Source organism: Falco biarmicus, chromosome 13 (assembly GCF_023638135.1).
Source record: "Falco biarmicus isolate bFalBia1 chromosome 13, bFalBia1.pri, whole genome shotgun sequence".
Lineage (NCBI taxonomy): Eukaryota > Metazoa > Chordata > Aves > Falconiformes > Falconidae > Falco > Falco biarmicus.
This window is the reverse complement of record NC_079300.1, coordinates 4,220,219-4,240,835: the sequence shown is the minus strand read 5'-3', so window position 1 is coordinate 4,240,835 and position 20,617 is coordinate 4,220,219. Positions and strand designations below refer to the sequence as shown.

Below are 20,617 nucleotides of genomic sequence, written 5' to 3'. Positions count from 1 at the left end.
TGACATCCTTTCAAAATATATGGATGAACAGTATCTCCATCTCTGTGATAACAAATTATCTAATCAAATGCTATCTAGATAACCATCTTATATTTTCAACTCCAGATTAATCCCCTTTAGGAATTTGATTTAGACTTTTTTTCCCTAATCATTGATTTTGAGTTTAGGCCACTTATTTTGATTGCTGTGTCTGTATGGTGAGATAAATATGGGTAACATATTATCTTATATATCCCAAATTACCTGTTACTTCTAGTAATTTTTAAACACTAGTGATAGATAAGAAGCACTTGCTGTTTTTCTTACCTTTTCTGATTAAATAGAGGCATCTGTTTATAAGGGAAATAGCCAATCTCCTTTCCATGATTTAAATTTGTATGACTCTGGAGCTTTTTTCCTAATGTAGGCATATTGGCATCAAACAGGAAGGTAAAGGTTTGGAATAATAGAACAATGAGCAGTGTTAGTTACTACTCAGTATAATTTTTTGTACAACATAGCTAAATTTGAAAGAAAAGAGGTACAAATATGTTGAATGGCTCAGTCACTCTGGCTAGCAATTAAGTTTGAATTAATGTATATCTGAAAACGAGAAGTTTTATGTACAGATTAGAGGTGCAGCATACTGTACATCCAACACATTCTGTTTTTATTTAAAGGTTGGAGCAGATATTTGTGGTTTCTTTGACCACACCACAGAAGAACTTTGTAGAAGATGGATGCAAGTAGGAGCATTTTACCCATTCTCCAGGAATCACAACTCTAAAGATCTCATAGTAAGTTGTGCTTTCTCTTACCACATGTTTTGTTACACTACCATATTGCCTTTACTAGTATCACTAATAGTCATTACTGTCACTGACAGTTATACAGTTGACCAGTTTGAAAACAGCAGAACTTTAAGCTCTCTTTATGAAATCTTAGATCTGAGAGGTTAGGCTCCATAAGGGTTAATTCAGACTACACATTTTTGCCAACAGTTTCATCACCATTGGTTGTGCATACCACTAAGGGCAAATACTAACTGTTATGTGACCCACCAGACTGACTCCTGGCAGCCCTTTAACATGCACCTGACTGCATGCCAGGATGAAACCCAGGCTGACCCTGATGCACTCTCCTTGAAGATGGGCAAGGAGGAATGTGGAGTGCAACATATGGTGAGCCTGGAGGAGCAGGACCTCAGGTCACACCTCTGAAAGGCCAACACCACACAGATGTCCACCACTGAATTTCAGCCTCTCTGAAAATGCAGCCACTTTTCCCATGTTTGGCAGAGCGGTTTCTGCATGGTGAAAATAATAATTATTATTATTATCTGATATTTCTTTTCAGCCTCAGGATCCAGCTGTGTTTGGACCTGATTCCATCTTGGTGAAAAGCTCCAAGCATTACTTGAACATTCGCTACACTTTGCTGCCCTACCTGTATACACTCTTCTATAAAGCTCATACTCAAGGAGATACAGTTGTGCGGCCGGTTTTGCATGAGTAAGTTTAGTCATTGCCTTTGGTGAGTTTTATGAGGAACAAAAAAATCAGACACTTGAATGTTGTTAGGGGCTTTCTAAACACTGATGTAGTCTGTGGAAATGTACGTTGGAATATATATAGACAACTTCTCAATTCATGAAATACCATTTTGGAGCAATCAGAAGAGCAATCAGAAACCATCTGTAATTTCTGCATGTACGCATATATTATTGTCAGTCACTCTTAAGAGTTGCTATGAGATGTTATTGTCAGCTAATCAAATTATTCTCCACCATCATCATATATATGTGTGTGTGTGTGTGTAAGAATCATCCTGTGTGTGTGTATATATATATATATATTTATGTAAGAATATATGCTTCCTTGCCTGGAAACTCTTGAATAAGCTGTGTTAAGAGCACATGCACACCTACACTTTCAGACACATGTAGAGAACGCTACCTAAACTAGTAAGACCTTACCTTCTTCAGGTTGCCTCACATTTAACAAAAAAAAACAACATAGGAGAGAAAAAAAAAAAAAAAAAAGGGACTTTTGAGATGAGAGATGACACTCTTCAATCGTGTTTCTAGAGAACCCGTACCCTGAAATATTGGGATTGCTGGTGATGGTGTAGTTCCTAAACTAACCAGTTTACTGCTATATCCTTCACACTTGCTCAGGTTCTACTCCGATGAAGTGACGTGGAGTGTTGACAGGCAGTTCCTGTGGGGTCCTGGGCTGCTTATTTCCCCTGTACTTGACCCGGTAGGTTTGGCTGGTTGAGTACCTATCTCATAACCCTTGGGGGGGGTGCAGGGACACGCTGAGACACCGTTTCCAGCTCTTTTCTCTGGCAGGGAAGTGCAGCCTGAAATGCCCAGGTGACACCATTCCTGTCACTCCTTTATTGCTCTGATTAGACACCACCTTCCACTTCTGAGGCTTTGCTGTTCAGTCTTGTGACAATTCTATTATTCCGGTTGGAGGTTATAGCTCCTCTCCTATGCATGTGTTTCCTGCTGAAATCACACACCACCCCCCAGCCCACTGCTGCTTTTTTATGCTGAATGTGCTGAGGTGCAGAAGCAGGCTCTGCCGTTTCCCTGCGGCTCCCAGGAAATCTGCTCTGGCCCCATTCTTGTCAGGATGTTTCTGTCTTGACCAGACCTGTCAGCTCTATTGGCAAAGCAATTGCAGAGGGCCTTGTTAATTAGCATCAACACAGATCTATCTCCAGTGCAAATATCTTTTGTTGATGATGTTGTTGTTAGATCCTTAGATCATATTTATTTTTGCGTGGGTTCCCCACATTACTGGCTTGTGGCTGAAGATGGATTTCTAAGAAGCCTAGGGTTTGATTGGGTTTTCCCCCCTCCTTTCCTTGATTGCTTCCAGTGGGAGAGCCCACAGAATATTTTTATCAGGGTTGAAATGGAAAATCTTGCCCTTTGTGCTATTAAATCCCACTGGTATTTTCCAGTCCCCTTGGGAGTCAGGGTCATGTGGTCCGATATTGTGATTCACTTCACCTGTGTATCATCTCTGGATTTTCTTCAGAATTGGCTTCTCTTGCTGCGTTTCAGCTTGTCTGTGGTGCAACAAGAAAGCAGGTAGATCATGGCTTATTCTGTGGCAGAATCATGTAAATAATAGTTCATGCCAGCAACACATGCCATGGAGAAACACAAAACACTTGTTAAATACATCAAAAGAAAGTAAGAATCTGGAAGATGCCAGCCAGGAAAAATTTGAAAATCAAGAAGATACTTGAGGCCACGATCTGAGCCAGTGGATTTGAAGCACTGCCTTCTGACTCTTGGCTGCGTACAACGAGCTGCCACATTGTGGAGTGGGGATTCAGTTGTCTCCCAGTAGCTTTGCAGGAATTGTGTTTGGGTTGTTCTCTTCCTTTCTGTCAGCATCCTCATGAAAACCATGAAAGAAAGCAGCAAAGAGGGGGAGTATCAATTATCTTTAAAGTGTGAATTTTACTGGAAAATTCAGTTTCTTGGAACAGATTGTCTTCAAATATGGACATTGATTCTTTGTTCACCTTTCAGGGTGTGGACAGAATTCAAGCATATATTCCTGATGCTGTGTGGTATGAGTATGATAAGGTATGTAAATGCATAGGATACTTTGGGGGGATTTTCTAAATGGCTCTGTGATGAACTTTCCAGCTTGCTCTGGTGACAGAGACCTAAAGTAAAGCCCACAGGAAGGAAACAGCGAGGCCAGGGGTGAAGGGTGGTGGGGTAAGTGCCTGAAGCAAGAGCGGACACAGCTATGGAATAAAGCACAGGAGATGGGAAGACAGATTGAGTGGAAACTTTAACAAAGACCATATTTGAAATCAAATGAAATAGAATAATTGCAATTACGCTACACAAAAGTGGTAAATTATAATTCTAGTAATTAATAATAAAAGTATAAGTTACAAATCTCTTTTCCACAAATAAGTTTCCCGCTACTGTGGTAATAAGTTTGATTGGTGAAAAAGGACAAAAGTGAGTAATGCAATATGCCCGTTCCCTTTTACATCCCTGTCAATAAGGGGGCAAAAATCCCAATGAGAAAACAATGGACCAGTATGTTCCTGCCAGCCGACAAACTGGGACTCCACCTGAGAGGTGGCTATATTTACCCTACTCAACAACCAGCTAACACAACAGTTGCAAGGTAAGCTTCAAAAGGGGATGCTTTTATGGTGGCTTTTTTTCAAGACCGGGCTGAGGACTTTCACGTTCCAAATCAGTAGCAGCCCCTTGTATTTAACATTTTCACCTTGAAGAAGTCTGGGAATAACTGTGAGCCACACCTCACTTCCCCAACTGCTTACATTACAGGTTCAGTGATTAATCACAGGTTTATTTGCCTAGCGTGTTGTAAATTTGCCATGTATTTTCCTCTGTTTGCATGAAAATGAAAGGCAACCAAGGGCACATCTAAGGCAATTCTCAGAGTATTGCAACCCTGTTGAGTGTCACGTTCTTACCATGAAGAGGAAGGCTTTAGTGGGCCTGCTTCGGTAGTTGTTACACGTGTCAGACGGAAAGTCTCTCTTTCCACAGCCGCAAGAATCCCATGGGACTGATAATTGCCCTGGATGACAACAGTGCAGCTTCTGGGGACTTGTTCTGGGATGACGGAGAATCTACAGGTGCGCAGTTACCAGTACTGAAATAAGCAGGGTTAGCAAAGCATCAATACGTACAAGTGTTGCTCTTCCTGCCGCTCTCACGGAGCAAGAAGGCGGCATTGTTGTAATGTGATACTAATACTTGCTTGTATGTCAGTTGGTTTTCATCGCTTTTAGGTGGAAATCTGTAGCGATTTTAACTTAGAGGTTTTTCTTGATCAGGTTTCACTATAGCCTTAAAGCTGCAAAGGTTTGGTATGTTAGTGCGCTGACTGTCAACCATGCTGTCAAGACTGATATATATTCTGTTACACATACCCAAATTGGTTGCCTTGGGTGCAAGAATGCACAGGGTTGGTGATTGATACTAAGAATTGGTAGAAGAGGAATAACTAGCCCTGTTATTAACTCTCTGGGTTTATCGAAATTGCTCGTGAAAACAGTAGGAATGTTGTTAAGTCAAACATATGATATTGGAGCCAACATTTTTTATGCCATGTGGGTTTCCACAGCATTCTGGTGCACGAGCACGTGAGTAAGCGCGTATGGGATACATTTGTCACATTGCCAACCTCGCTGTTAGCAAAGCTTCTGGAGAACTTGTTTCCCCTGGGACAGTCCCTATGATTATGCCCAGGCCTGTCAACCTCATCTCTTGCAACAAACTGGCATCGATACTACTTACCTCACCAGTTTTTTCTGTCAAACAATTTATATCACCACGTACCTCTTTTGCTTAGGGTAAGATTAAAGGCACTGTTCAACTGAAGTTAAAATTAAAAAAAGAAAAACAACCAAACCAAACCAAAACAAAACCCCAAAGCTAACAATAACAACAAAACAACCACAACACAAACCTTAATATAAGGTTAAGGTTGTTCAGGCATTCTGTAAATTTAATAATTTTGGAATACATGTATGACTAAGGAAAGCAGAGTTTGTTCTAGAGCAATGGAAAGAACCTTTCCATTATATATCCATAGATACATTGTTTATTTTAATCTTGAGATGAAGGAAGTTTTGAAAGATGAAGTATCTTGAACTGTGGGATTTTCTGTGAGGTTTCTGAAGCTTTAGTTAGGCACCCTGTTTCCATTAAACTAAAAGTATTTGGGGAACTTTAAATCCTTTAGGCTGCTTTACTAGCCTTTGTCCTCCTTACGTGTGTTTCTGAAAGTCAGCAAGCCGTTCAAAGGGTTATTCTGAAATGATTTTTGGAAGAACTTCTACCAAATACTCAAGCTTGCATTAAAATGATTTAAGGGCTTGTATTTTGCAGATGTTATTGTTTTATTTGCAGTGAGCCATAACGTTCAGAGCTAAGGACTTTGGTTTATGGCGTATGCCAGCTTCTGTCGTTACATTTCAAATAGACCTGATCTCTGATTCATGTCCTATCGTATCTGTAGACTGCTGTCAGTGGCAAAAGCGTCAGAGCTTTCTTTAGCTACACTGGAATAGAATGTAGGTTAGAAAACAGGAAAAACTGCAACCTTAAGAATGGACAGATGAGAATGAAGTCAGAGTGGTATTACGATTGAGGTAAAAATAAATAATGCTACCATATTTTGCACAAGATTAATATATGATCTTGACAGTTAGGTCCAAATCCTTCAGGCAGTTGTTTATGGACATATTTTGTCTAGCCATGCAGGTCCACAGACCGGTATCTGAATTAGTGCGTTCTTACCTCTGTCTTCTAATACAGCTAATCACCTCTTCTAGATACCAAAGTGTCCAGTTTCTCTGGCTTATCCTCCAGTTCCTAAAAGCTGCCTTTATCCTTGGTCACAATCTATTTGTTTCACTTGGGCAGGGGCCAGGTCTCTGCCACAACTTCCACAAAAGCAAACAACTTTTGGTGTTCAAAATTGCCTCCACCTTTCCTAATTGCATAGCTACCTTGTCCTCCACACCATGCATCCAACTGTCGAACTCTCTTCTGGTCTTTGAATTACACCAAACATATCTTCCAGAAAAACTTTCAAGCCTTTACTTTTTCTAAATTTTATGGATGTTAGGAATGCTTTTAAGAAACAGAGCTGTGATTCAGCTGATTATTGCTGTCATAAATTTTGAAGGCCTTGGGTGGTTGCAATACGTATGGGTGACAGCTATATGCACTCCTTTGTCAAGGCCTAAAATAATGAAGCTATATCATTGTACTCACTTCTGTTAAGAAACAAAACAATAAAACATCTTGTGATTTTATTTCCTGTTCAAAACGTATAGGTTGCAGTCTTTTCAGGGAAACTTTACAATTTGCTTGCAATGACAGTATTTTTCTTTTTGTACATGGGAAAAAATGTTAGATTGACTCAACTTTTGTATTTCTTCTCCCCAGATGCATGTTATTTCCTCTCTTATGGTTCTGTAGCAAAGATTATTAATATTGTTGTCATTTTTGCATGAAAAGTGCTTATTTAGGGTATTTTAAAGGATTAACTTTAAGCCATACATCCATATGTAAGAGAAGATAAGAAAAAATAACAGTAAAAATTTGCACGTTTTAGAAGAGCTGATTTAAAAAAAAAATTGAAAATGTTGGAGAAATAGGTCTCCTGGGAGACTGGGCTATGGAAAAAAACAGAAATTTCAGTTCCTCAAAGAAACATTAGTAAAAATTTGAGATGTTCCGTGAAGTCTCTGAATGCATTAATGATAATAATTAACAATTTATTGGTGCCCAGCAGTGGCACATCCTGTTTTTAATGCTGCTTCTGCACTGCAAGTGTAACTTCTTTCTTTACCTTTTAGGTACAGTTGAGAGTAAAGCCTACATTTACTACAAGTTTACAGTTTCCAATGTAAGTTTTTTATTTCTAACAATCATATTTTGATTTATTATTTTTATCAATCATATCTTCAAAAGAACATTCTTTTGTCCCTCCTTATTCTCCTAAAAGATTTGCTACGAAGCAATATATTTGACTGCAAAGTCAAAGCGGAGTCATGTTCAAATTACAGTAATTTAACAGAAGTGAAAATCTGGTGTTTGTCTTTTCTTCTCCTAGTTAATATAAGTGTCTGAAGAACACCTGTTCTTAACCTCCTAGTTAATATAAGTGTCCTGTTGTCCTGTTTCCTTTCACATAACAAACTCAGGAGCAATGTTTATTGAGCAAGACAGCTATAAAACATCAGTGGCAGTTAAAACCGAGTCAGAGAGGAGGTGAATGTAATGTTTGTGATACTCAAAATACTGAGAATTTGAAAAAATCTTTGTATGCTACAAAAATATAGCTAAATGCTTCCAAAGAGTGATGAAAATCTATGCCTAGTCTGAACCCAACAAATCTACTTCATGACTGTTTACTTTTTAATTTTTTTTTAAAGTGCTTTGGCAAAGTGAATTTATGTCAAGCTGGAGTCCAGATAGCATTCCTGTTCAATATTAACCAGAGCTATCCTATGACAAGGTTTCCAAGAAAAATGATATCATATTTTTAGTACAACAATAATAATGTCTGCTAATTTCCTTTGCCATGGTGAAACAGCAGGGCAGGAACTGAGAGAGAATGTGTAGGAACGTGGGAGTGAAAGCAAAGGAATAAAAATCGGAAGCACACACATTAGGTTTTGTGGGTTTTTTTGTAATCATATGTAATCATATATTCATATACAGATAAGAAACCTCAGTTACTGTTGGAGTTTGGAACCCTTGTAGCCAAATCGTCAGCTGACTGTAATGATGTTGAATTAAAAATTAATAAGGAAGAAATTTAAGAAGTATAAGGAAATATAATAAGAGTAATAAGGAAGTTATACACTGGCATATGTGACAGCCATGGTACACTTCCACTGTTTGAACTCTTAATGTAAGTAATGTGATTGAACTAGAACTGGCATTTTTATATCAGGAAAAGTGAATATGAACCGTCACTTGTTAGCACCTGGCAAGATCCCAGTCAAGTAGAGGTTATCTGCCTTGTTGCAGACATGTGTCAGACTTTTGCTATTTCTAAAACAAGCAAAAAAAAAAAAATATGGAGATGAAACACAACTAGGAAGCATATTACATACATGGTGGAGAAGTATTATTGTAATAACAAACAATAATTAATATTATGAACAAGGTATTGGCTTACCTTATGCTACAGTAAGAAGTTCTAATTAGAAAAAGTTAAATCAGGAGGATTTTAGGTAGATTTTTTAATAAGAATGTGATCAATGCCTTATTTTTCAGAATGTTCTACAAATGGATGCTATAAACAGCAATTATACTGATCCAAACAACCTGAAATTTGAAGAAATCAAGATACTGGGAGCGCTCCAGGAAATAACAGCAGTTACTGTATCTCAGAAAAATGTTGTGGAAAGTTCTTTGCTTAATATCACCTATTATCCTTTAGAAAAGGTAAACATTAAAAGGAAACATCTTTCTTTGGGAGATAAACATCTTTGAAATTGCATCACCTTTATTTTATATGTTGCAAAGGACAGTATTCAGTAATAATGTTGTTTCAACAAAACACATTGTGTATTTTATTACAGAAAAAAGTACAATTGCATTAATCTCAACTGCATAGAAAGTTCATCTAAGTTTTGCTCTCAGACCCTCAGTGCAACAGAAAATATAGTTAAGCAGTTATTTATGTTGCAACATGTAATTTTTAAGAGGAGGACTAGCTTTGTGATTTTGTTTGATATTAGAGGAAGGAAACAAATACTTATGTTTTAGATGTTTCTTTTTGCACTAATCTGTAAAACAAAACCAAGCACAATGTTTAAACCTCCTTTATCACTTATACAGAGTTTTTCACAGGATGAATACAGGAAAGCAGCAACACAGTGCATTTATGTGCAAGGCAAGCAAACGTGCTGCTGCTAGTGGGAAGCTTTCATACAAGTAGTTTCCAACACTAACGATAGTGCTGACATTGCTTTGAACTTGCATTGTACACCCTCTTTTATTATTACAAGCAGCTGAGTTACCTGTTATTTCAGTTACTGAAACAAAATATTTTAATTTTTTCTTACCTCTTGCATTCATATTTCAAAACACAAAGGAACTGTACCTTTATCTTTATTTCTGTTTGCTTCCAAGGAAGCTATGGGATGAAGTAAAACTTTTTTAGATTTTTCAGATTTTTATCTGCAAGAATATCAGTTGTGTGTGTTTGTAAAAGTGACACTGTATCAAAACCTACAGGACAGGGGTTTCTTTGAGTTGTCATGTAGCAAAATGTATTACACCTGAGGACTCTCATCTCTGCTGACTGAAGGAAAGATGGATGTGATGTGAGATTTAATAACTGCTGATTTCTTAATATTTATAGGTTGCTCATATAACAGGACTTCAGCTTGAACTGGGAAAATCTTACACAATAACATGGACTCAACAACTGAGTGTCAATGAAAGGTTTAATTGTTACCCCAGTCCTGACCCAACACAAGAAAAATGTGAACAACTTGGCTGTGCTTGGGAAGTAAGCAAAAATAATTTCCCTAAACTAATGAGACAGAAACATTTCCAGAATCACAGCTTGCTCTTTATAGCTGTTATAGTGTAAAAAGTAGTCTGGCAGATTTGTCAGACTTGGAGAAAATGGGGCACAGACATCAGCTGGCCGGTGCTAGCAGGTTTTATTTACCTGACCAATACATGGTAGTTGGCAACTGTGTAAGCTCTTCCAAAGTATGCCAGAAATCAAGGAAAAATGTGGTCTTTTTGAAAGATGGAAAGAAATAATGTTAGTTATGAAAATATAGAGTAGGCTAGATATCTGCATCTTCAGCTCCCTCTTCTGCTTCACTGGCGCCATGGGCCTGAAGGGCTTAACCCCTTTGTTTCGCCCTCGTGGTCATAGAAGCATCAGATTCCTCTGGACCTCAGTTTGGGAGGAAATCCTTGAAGCCCCCAGAAGTTTTGGTTCGTATGTGAACTCAATTGTTTATACCTATATTGAGGAGGTATTTCCAAATCATAGTCTCCAACATGCAGTTCTTTACCACCTGGATTCATTCATGACTCTCCCGTGGCCGTAACCAAATGGGAGCAGCATGCTTTGGCAAGGTTGAACTGATAGAGGCTCTCTCCAGCTGAAAAGACTCCACGCTCCTCTAAGTCTAAAATTTGCGACTTAGACATATCTCTTAGGCATGAAGACCCAAATTCTCTGCTAGCTTCTCTTGAGCCAGCTACAGCTAAGGTGAGTTAGGAATATTTTCTGTACTTTTGGACATTTGGAAATGACTTTTCATGTGCAATTGAACTCTGGTCCTGTTCTGGACTTGCGTGTGTTTTGAACACTTACTAAGTGAAAAGGCGCTTTGATTTTGGTGACGACAGTTGAATGAATATTCATGAGCAATTAAGATGTGCAGAGCAGGCCTGGTTTCATCTGAACAGCTAGGCAGGATTGATGGTAAGTATCCAGAGGTGGGAGGCTAATGCATTAACCTACATCAGCTCATCTAACCTCAGGGCACCTAGTCCGAGTGTTTCTGCTGCACTGTAGCAGGGAACTGAAAGTAATTTTGTTGTCAAGAGATCTTCGATAAATAGGATGTAATTCTCAGTGGATATTTTAAAGGTAATACATGTGAATAAAACCAATGGAAAGGTCTCATCTGATGTTACCTGAATATCTAATGGTTTTGGACACATCCCCTTGAAGGCAGCCAGAGACCAGAGAGTAATAAGATTTAAAGGGGGGAAGCTTTAGGAATTTCAACAGGCCAAGACGAAGCTATGTTGTGGGATTGAGGTGAATATCACAGATATAGGGAAAGTAAATCCACCTTCACTGTGCAAGGATTCAGTTTCCTGACTGAACTATTTGTACAGCCTTCACTGGATTGTTTGAGTATGTCTGATTTAGTGTAGAGATCAATGGGTTCGGTGTTACTTCTTTATTGTTCACTAGTTGCATTAAGTTTTCCCCAAAATTATACATTTGACAGATATCTGATAAAAATGGGAGCTTTGGATTCTGTGCTAATAACCAACACAAAATACAGCAGGGCAGTGTAGCTCACTAACCTGTAACGTATTTCTGTTTGCAGCAAGTAACATCAGGCTTGGATATTCCACCCTGCTATTACAACTCCAGCAATGCTTACTCTGTAGACAAAATAGAATACACCTCGTCAGGTTTGGCAGCCAGCCTCACCTTAAACAGTGCCAGGACCAGGGCCAATGACAATTTCACTACACCGATTAGTACACTACGCTTGGAGGTGAAATATCATCTCAACCACATGCTGCAATTTAAGGTAATGCCATTCCAGAATCTATAAGTATACGTAATGTCCCATTGTTAAAAATAGTCTTATTCATGGAAATTACATGGGCTTTTTATAGTCAATTCTATATGACAGACAGTAGCACCCTTGCCTAAATATGTTTCTCCTTCTAACCAAGCAGTTTATCTTGCATCTTTTTTTGTCCTAGAATTTTGTGCTTGGTTTTACAATGCAATTATATGAATCAAAGATATAATGTCATTGTATATGTGTAATGTCAACTACAAACTGGAACTGAAGACATGTTATTAACATACAAGTTAATTTATCTAATTATAGAATTTATAGATAAACTTTATGATGAAGGTACAGCTTATGTTTACGTTAATTATTCTACTTCTAAAATTGTTTAGATTATAATTTATTACTGTGCATCTAATAATAGTGATATAAATGTGATGCTTTAAAATTTTCAGGCATCAAGAACTAACTTCTGTCAGCTTTCAGAACATGTAAAGCTTAAAAAAGAATCCCTCAAAGCTTGCTAAAACATGAATCAGAAGGATATTTGCCATACACATACATATACGCCTATATTTTAAATATAAGTATATACTTTAAATTCATATAAATACTTAGACAATCCATTCCTGATCCAAAATAAATCCTTAAGGTTTGGGATTTTTTTCCCTCAAACCAAAAATTGTGAAAGAATTTGTTGAATAATATATATTGAAAGAAAATATTCATCTCAGCAAATGTTTTCAACAATTTTTCTATCAGTTTCAGTTTTCTATCACTATAGATAAGAATACAAACAACTCATTCATTGAAATTAATTGATTATTACTTCACAGATTTATGATTATCAAAACACACGATATGAGGTTCCGGTACCACTAAATCTCCCGAGCTCCCCAACAAGCACTGATACGGAACGACTCTATGAAGTATCAGTTCAGAAAAAACCATTTGGTATACAAGTTTGGCGCAAAAGCACAGGAACAGTCATGTAAGCCATAGCCACTTTGTTTTATTTCACTTGGCTTTGTTAGCTCTTTTCAAGTAAAACCTTGTGTGCTATGTACTTTCTTGTGAACTATGTTGTAAATACCTTAAGACTGGCTTTTGCATCCTTCCCATGAAATGACTGGTGCTGCTTCAGTGGAGGTGGCTTCACCACTGCATTGTATGCAAGCACTGATCATGGGGAGGGTGGAGAAGCTGACATGAACAACGTCCGAATTTTTCTCATAATTATCTAAGGTTTCTCCGCTGTCACTTCATAGTCTGACACTTGCAAAAAGCCTTCTGCAACATTTGAAGTGTTGAACACAGAAAGCTCCAAAGGCAGTGTTTTGTGTAGTTTCCAAGTCTTTGAGAGATACAATGATTTTCTACACTTCCTAAAATTTTCCTTAGGTGTGACCACAGCACTGATCATTAAGGATCGATCATTTGGTTCAATTTAGGAAAAAAAAAAAGTAGACGAAAATAGTGTCACAACTAACTTCCAGATAGGTTTTGGTAACATCACAGCTAATAAGTATGACAGGAGCTTCCACATTTCTTTCCTTGATTTAGCCTAAGTCAGAGCTAGAAAACAGAGAACAACAATGCTAGCAGTCTCTGTGTTACATTTGTTATTCAAAACACATTCTTAGGTCATTATTTTAAGTACTTAAAATTTAATTGCAAGCTGAAGTCCTTTTTGCCAAGCAGAGTAATAATTCAAACTGCAATTCAGCCTCCTGGAATGAGGTAATTCTTTGGCAGAGCACCATCATGTTGTAGTTTGTTTTCCAACTGTAAAGATGGTGATTTAAAATAAATGAGACCTATGAATATACTTTCAATGTAATCTGCACAAAAAGTCCAGAAAATTGTAACAAGCAACTTATTTTCTGTATTTCATGTGGCATCAAGGATCAGTCTGTGACAAAAATCCAAGCATACTCTCCTGAAATACATTTTCTCGCTAAATTGCCGAAATATGATGCAACTTGCGGGGCATGATGCCTGTGTCTTTGAGACATATGGAGGACTTTCTGTCTCTAAATCATGTATCAAATTCTTAGACATTCCCATTTCATATGCTTTAAGTTTTCTCAATAACCATAACAGTTTTATTGCACCTTTACTCAAGAGTGAGATTTTCAGAGAGAGTAGCCTAAAAAAAGTGTCTGCCGGCTAAACACAGCACTGAAGACACTGTATTCTTGTTTTTATTTTCTCTTTTCCATTTTAGCTGGGATTCACAGCTGCCCACCTTCACATTCAGTGACATGTTCATTCAGATTTCTACCCGCTTAGCATCCCAGTATATATATGGATTTGGAGAAACTGAGCACAATACATTTCGACATAACATGAGCTGGCATACCTGGGGAATGTTCACAAGGGACCAGCCTCCTACTGTAAGTAGAAGCAAATGTGGGGTTTGGACCAATGAACCTAATGTGCAGCAGGATTTCAAAGTACAGTGGATGTCTGCTGGTACTGGACGCACCTATTGGCTTTGATTGTATTTATTGTGGTTTATAATTTCGATGGTGTCTCAATGGCAATGGTTTCTCTAAACCTCTTCTTTGTGACCAGCAAGACTAAGGTGTGGAGCTCATGTCCTGAGCCAGATGTTGGAAGACAACAAATGGCTTAGAAATAACTGCATATTCCTCCTTTTTATATTATTCTTTTCAGCTAATTATTCTGAAAGCTAGACATGAGTCAGGACAACTCCTACTGCTCTGGGATTAATTTAGTACTTACAGAGGTAAATCAGAAATCTTAGGTATATGTGTGAACTTGTGTTATTTCCTATGAGATAGCACAATGTATTCAGTTTGCAGGGAATGACCGACGAAATAGTGGCAGTTAATTATAACTCTAATTTCCAGTTCAGGTCTGAATATATTTTTGAGTAAATTAAAGATCACAGAATGCCACCAGCATCTTCTGAACATATAGACACCTGCCACTGTTTGAAAAGAAGGGAGAGTTTTGTTCTGGGGGAAGCACTTTCTCATTTGGAAGTTTTAAAGGCAGTAATACCTTTGCTTTCCTTCCTTGTCTGGTCAGCCTCAACAAGACTAACCACCTTTTATTAAACTTATTAATAAATTTAAATAAGCAAATGCATGCAATATTTCCCCAGTAAATTTATTTATTTTGTTTGCAGTACAAGTTGAATTCCTATGGTTATCAGCCATTTTACATGGCTCTTGAAGAAGATGGCAATGCCCATGGAGTTCTTTTGCTTAACAGCAATGCAATGGGTAAGAAATCCTTCACTTTATTTTCTCAATGTGTTTTATATTTATGGTCAGTGTTTTACAATAGTGGCAAATCCAGGTATCATTTTCTCATTTCACTTCCTCCATTTCCAGATGTGACATTCCAGCCAACCCCCGCCCTGACATATCGCACCACTGGTGGAATTCTTGACTTCTACATGGTTTTGGGCCCAACGCCAGAACTTGTTGTTCAGGAGTACACTGCAGTAGGATCCTTACTCTATGACAAACTAATCCTGGGTTTTGGTTGGTTGGTTGGTTTGGGTTTTCTTCACCTTCTCACCATAAATTTCTTATTTTTAGCTGATTGGACGACCAGTCATGCCACCTTACTGGTCTTTGGGATTCCACTTGTGCCGCTATGGATACAGGAATGACTCAGAAATCGCCCAGCTGGTGGAGGGCATGAAGGCAGCTGGAATTCCCCATGTACGCTGGTAGCAGTTAACATTTGAGCTCATGCCTGAACTTTTGGCTTCACCATATTAACTAAGACCATTTAAATAAGAAATCAAAAACTAATCAAAAAAACCCACCACCATGGTAGAGCAGAGCAGACAGTTTTATGCCAGAGCTGAACATCTCTGCACACCCTGGACCATCTTAAATGTAGGCCTTAGGCTGCTTCATTTGCTTTAACGTTCATACCAGAGAGGTAACCAGATGCCTTTAGTCATTCATGGGCTCTTGCCATGCTGGCTATGAAGGAGCAAAGATCAGCAAGAGAAACAAGCAGGAAAGAAAATGAGGCAGCATTATTTTGATGGTACATTGCCCTGTGTCAAGTCAGCTATGATTTGGCATAGGTGGCTGTTGGGAAAGTTGGAATAGCACATAGGTCTAACAAAATTATACTGTAAATGAAATGTGACTTTTCATTTTAAATGTAATTAACATTGTTATTTCAATACAGAACTGTTTTCAGTTTCCTTATAGATATGGTAACGTGTGCAGTTTCTGTGTACCTACACATATATACTAATCCAGGACTCTTTTCTCTATTATCTATTGATTTCTACCCTCAGACTAGATGCAGTAGTGAAAGGTTTATTTTGTATGGACTTTTTGATAGGTTGTGTAATATTCATTTAATAGCTTTAGCTTAAAGTCACATCTGCTTGCAATTTTACAGTTCAAGAGTTCAGTAGTTTACTTATTTTGGCAGATTTTCAATAAATATATATTTGGGGGAAAAAAAAAAAGAGAAAAAATAATTTTACATTGTTATTGTGAACTGCAGGATGTCCAATATGCAGATGTTGACTATATGGAAAGGCAACTGGACTTCACCATAGGCACACGCTTTGCTGGATTACCAGCTCTGATCAACAGAATAAAAGAAGAAGGAATGCGATTTATAATTATCCTGGTCAGTTTTGAATACTGCTTTTAAATTTCCATATATCATTGCAGAACGCAGAATATATTCAACAGCATTTCTAAACTTGTTTTTTTAAGCATAAGGGTAAAACTGTTTTTCATTGTAGGATCCAGCCATCTCTGGAAATGAAACCAATTATCCTACTTTCTCAAGAGGTCTGCGGAATGATGTCTTCATAAAATGGCCCAATACTGATAACATTATATATTCCAAGGTACTGTTCTTAAAAATTAATGACAGTAGAGGCATGCTTGACTTTACATGCTATCCATAGTGGGAAAGTCTGCTAATGGTATAGTCATGCCTGCTGTAGATGACACACTGAATAAATACTACAAACTGGAATGTCTTCGGTTTGTGCTGTCATTCCCATAGGTATCAGGGAAGAATTGTTATATCTGTCTGTTTATGCTCAGTTTATATTCAGTGTGGTTTGATTATTTTAAAATGTTCTTTGTCCTGTTAGGTCTGGCCATTTCTTCCCAATGTACAAATCAATGAGTCACTGCCTGAGCAAACCCAAATACAGGTAATGTTGATATGGTTTGGTTATGGACTCAAATACAGACAGACCAGCACATTAATTAAGGAAAATAGCAGTATGCTTGTTGACAAATCTTACGGGAGGAATAAGGTGCAGAAATTGGCTAGTTTTGAAAGAGCCAAAAAAGTTAGTGAACAAGTAATTTTTAATTTTTTTCCCCATTTTTTTTTAAACAAACACCAACATTTTAACAGCAGGATGCTTTCAATCCTCTATCTGTTTTGTTTTCCTACTATTTTACAGATCTATGGAGCACATGTTGCTTTCCCAGACTTCTTCCGCAATTCCACTGTGGGGTGGTGGAAGAATGAAATCCTGGAGTTCTACAACAATCCCACCAACCCCTCCAGCAGTGTCAAGTTTGATGGCTTGTGGATTGTAAGTATGGAAAGGTATTTGATTACTGGATTTTTTTTTCTCTGCCAGACACTAGTAGAGGCAGAGGGTATCTAAACTATTAAGTAAAATAAAAAATAGGCTGGAGGGAAAGCAGAGCACCAGGCAGAACCTCAGCCCCCAGCCAAAGACACCACTTTGGTTCTAGATTATACACTGCACTGCTTCAGTATATTGTGACTTTCTTCCTCCGCTATGACACTGTTTGCACTGGGAAAATGGAGCCCAGAGTCATTGTTCTTCCCTTGAAACACTTCATGGCTCCCTGTCCCTGCATTGTGCCACATGTGAATGTGTCGGGAAAACATGGAACAGCAGACAGCCTGCAGCTGTAAGGGCTCTGGAGAACTTCTACAATGCTGCTTGCTTGTAGTTTACTGTGTTTAGTAGGTTTGAAGCAAATACGAACAGGTTTTACTCTATGATTTTAGGACATGAATGAACCAGCAGCTTTTCTGAATGGTGCCATTGGCGGATGTAGAAATGACCTCCTAAATATGCCACCATACATACCTGGTAAGTCTGATCACTCCTTAAAACAGTTTTAGGTCATTCTGATTATTATGTTATTTCTTCTATGGTATACGTGGCATAAATGCCTGAAGTTAGGTATGTAAACCCACAACTCCTAACTGAAAGTGGCCCTTTATTTCTGAGATTATGGGCACACTTCAACGTCATCTATTTCATTGGGAGCAGTAACTACGTGGCACTTGTTTTTAAGAATAAAGTAATTTTCAGCTCCTTGCCTGTATATGGATTTTGATACCTATTTTATATTTAGGTGCTTTGCTTTAGGCATGTTAGAGAATGTAGCTCTCTGATTTGCAGTTTTCTCAGATGAATACTGCAATTAATTAAACATTTAGAAAATATTCTTGTGATACCTCTTGTTACCATTTATCTATACAGTCAAACACTTAAAATACTTCACTTTCTTAGCTTGGCTTTACTTAAGCATTGGTGTAAAGTAGTACTAATTAGCAATTATTTATTAATGGTTTATTAGCATACTCCTGTTTCTTACAGTTGTCTTAGTTATTATGAATAGTTTCTCAGGAATTGTCAGGAAGTTAATATTCACACACAGACCATATCGCCCACCCCACACATTTTTCTGTTTATATGGATGATATGACAGGGTTTACAAAGATTCTCAATATCTTCTGAATTTGAATATAGTCTGTTCACTCTCTGAGCCTTTTCAGTAAAAGCATCTGTAACCTACAGACCCAAATGCCTACATATGAATATTAGAAATACTCTATTTTTAAAAAGCTATTTATATATATATAAATATTTTTTTTTTGTTCCCTCTCCGTTAGATTTGGGATACCGGTCAGATGGATTAAATGTCAAAACTCTATGCATGGAAGGTCAACAATATCTGCCAGATGGTACCCCAGTTAGACACTATGATGTACACAATCTTTATGGATGGTCACAAACCAAACCTACCCTGGAGTAAGTGACGTTTGCATGCATTCTTGCTGTCTCCAAAACATGTAGCAAATGAATACTGTGTGCCTACATTCTTAGAGCCCAAACTTTCATCAGTTTATCTAATATGCCTGAGAAATCTTTCTTCTTATTCAAATGTCTTTGAATCTTCAACTCAGCCAGAAGTGGAGCTGGATACTCAAAACCTTTTGAGCAGTAGTGCTGAGCTCTGGCAGTTGTTATCATTTCAGTCCCGCTACTGCTCAGCGCAGTGATCTCACCTGTGGTACAAGCAGGGTGACATGAACCTGAGCTGCTGCAGGGGAGGGGGGTCTGCACAGGTCTGAGCTGAAGCTGTGCTTCCCTGCCTTCACTGCCATAAATACCTTCTGCACTTGGAGCCACCTAGAAGGGAAACCACACCTGCCCAGGCACATCTGCTCCTGCAGCTGCATCACTGACTGTCTCGGGACAAGCAGGCAAGGTCTCTTGAGTTTAGCAGCTTTAAAACCACTGACCCTGAGCAGAGACACAATTTTCAAGGTACGATTTAAAGACAGCTTACCCAAGCGTGGTGCTAAAGAAACTTATTGCTCCCCGAGCTGCGGAGCAGCTCTGGGTACACTGGTCCCGAGGGCTTCATCCATAGAAATGTTCTGTTGCGCGAGCTGAACTGGTGACCTGTGTTACAAAGTGAGGTGGCCACGGTGCTGTTTCTCATATAGTTTAATTTGGATGTAATTACTCACCATCGAGCGCTTCCTTGTCTCAGCACCTTCAGACACAACATGTTGCCTTCTCAGCAGAGATTTCTATCATGAGGCAGCGCCAAGGCCACCCCAGGGCGATGCTGTGCGTTGTAACCGAGAGCTGTCAACCCAAAGGCACCGCGCGGGTGTTCCCTCGCAAGGCAGAATGGAGAACAGGTCTGAACGTTTTGATCAGCCTTTGGGAACAGTAATTACTCAATGATAGCCTCCCATACTTACTGTAATTAAGCTATAGAATACTTTTTGTGGCTAGGCTTTGCTGGGATAGCCTGGTTTATTCCCAGGGCTGACGCTGCTGTTTTAGCCTTACGTTATACACCCGGTGAGGGAAAATGAACATAGCTTCTTAACAACGCAAATTTAAGGGCTCATTTATGTCCTCTGTTTGAAAGAAATGAGCAGTAGTGAAAAGGGGAAACAGTGACTTTTATTATGCAAACCTTGTGCATAAAGCTTTGCTTTTAAGAATTTATTTCTTCAGTGCCAAGGCAACTGTCGTTATCTGTTCCTTTCTGAATAGTCCCCCAGCCTGCTTTAGATAACGTCTGATCTAATGATAATGAATCTGTGCTGTTTCATTTCCAATTCAAGGAGTAAGCAAGGGAGAGTGTTGCTTTATAGGTCTTAACGACCTTAAAGCCCTTGGTAACCTTGATACTACCATAAAGAAAGAAAATATCAAGGCTGCTTGAATTTCTGATGGAGTGGATGTTACATCTGGCAGTGGGCCATTGCAGCGCTGCCAGTCAAGGCAGGAGCGGAGTTGCTGACAGGGCAGAAGGCAGGTTGGATCCCCCTGCTGCCAGCCGAATCACGTCTGTCTAGGCGCTGGGAGTAGACAGTCGTTTGACAGTAGGAGGATAGTACCATCTTTCCTGTGTATTAAGTATGAACTGACATGTAGTGAAATATTTCCTCTGTTTTGAGAGGCACCGTAACAGCAGTGACTACAATAAATTACACGGGTTATGCAGATATTCTTGCAGTTCCA

At 38.6% G+C, this 20,617-nt stretch overlaps 1 protein-coding gene across 2 annotated transcripts in view; it reads left to right on the top strand.

Annotated features, from left to right (window-relative positions):
* Positions 1–20,617, top strand: part of SI (sucrase-isomaltase) — a 51,689-nt gene that overhangs the window by 18,953 nt on the left and 12,119 nt on the right. For both annotated transcript variants that reach the window (XM_056359136.1, XM_056359137.1), the window contains 21 exons: positions 660–776; positions 1,336–1,490; positions 2,156–2,240; positions 3,536–3,592; positions 4,030–4,154; positions 4,547–4,635; positions 7,372–7,421; positions 8,801–8,971; positions 9,894–10,043; positions 11,623–11,832; positions 12,660–12,814; positions 14,051–14,219; positions 14,981–15,077; positions 15,189–15,301; positions 15,399–15,524; positions 16,336–16,464; positions 16,583–16,690; positions 16,943–17,005; positions 17,264–17,398; positions 17,848–17,932; positions 18,742–18,880. In XM_056359136.1, coding sequence (XP_056215111.1) covers positions 660–776; positions 1,336–1,490; positions 2,156–2,240; positions 3,536–3,592; positions 4,030–4,154; positions 4,547–4,635; positions 7,372–7,421; positions 8,801–8,971; positions 9,894–10,043; positions 11,623–11,832; positions 12,660–12,814; positions 14,051–14,219; positions 14,981–15,077; positions 15,189–15,301; positions 15,399–15,524; positions 16,336–16,464; positions 16,583–16,690; positions 16,943–17,005; positions 17,264–17,398; positions 17,848–17,932; positions 18,742–18,880 — 2,528 coding nt within the window. The remainder of the gene's footprint in view (positions 1–659; positions 777–1,335; positions 1,491–2,155; positions 2,241–3,535; positions 3,593–4,029; positions 4,155–4,546; positions 4,636–7,371; positions 7,422–8,800; positions 8,972–9,893; positions 10,044–11,622; positions 11,833–12,659; positions 12,815–14,050; positions 14,220–14,980; positions 15,078–15,188; positions 15,302–15,398; positions 15,525–16,335; positions 16,465–16,582; positions 16,691–16,942; positions 17,006–17,263; positions 17,399–17,847; positions 17,933–18,741; positions 18,881–20,617) is intronic.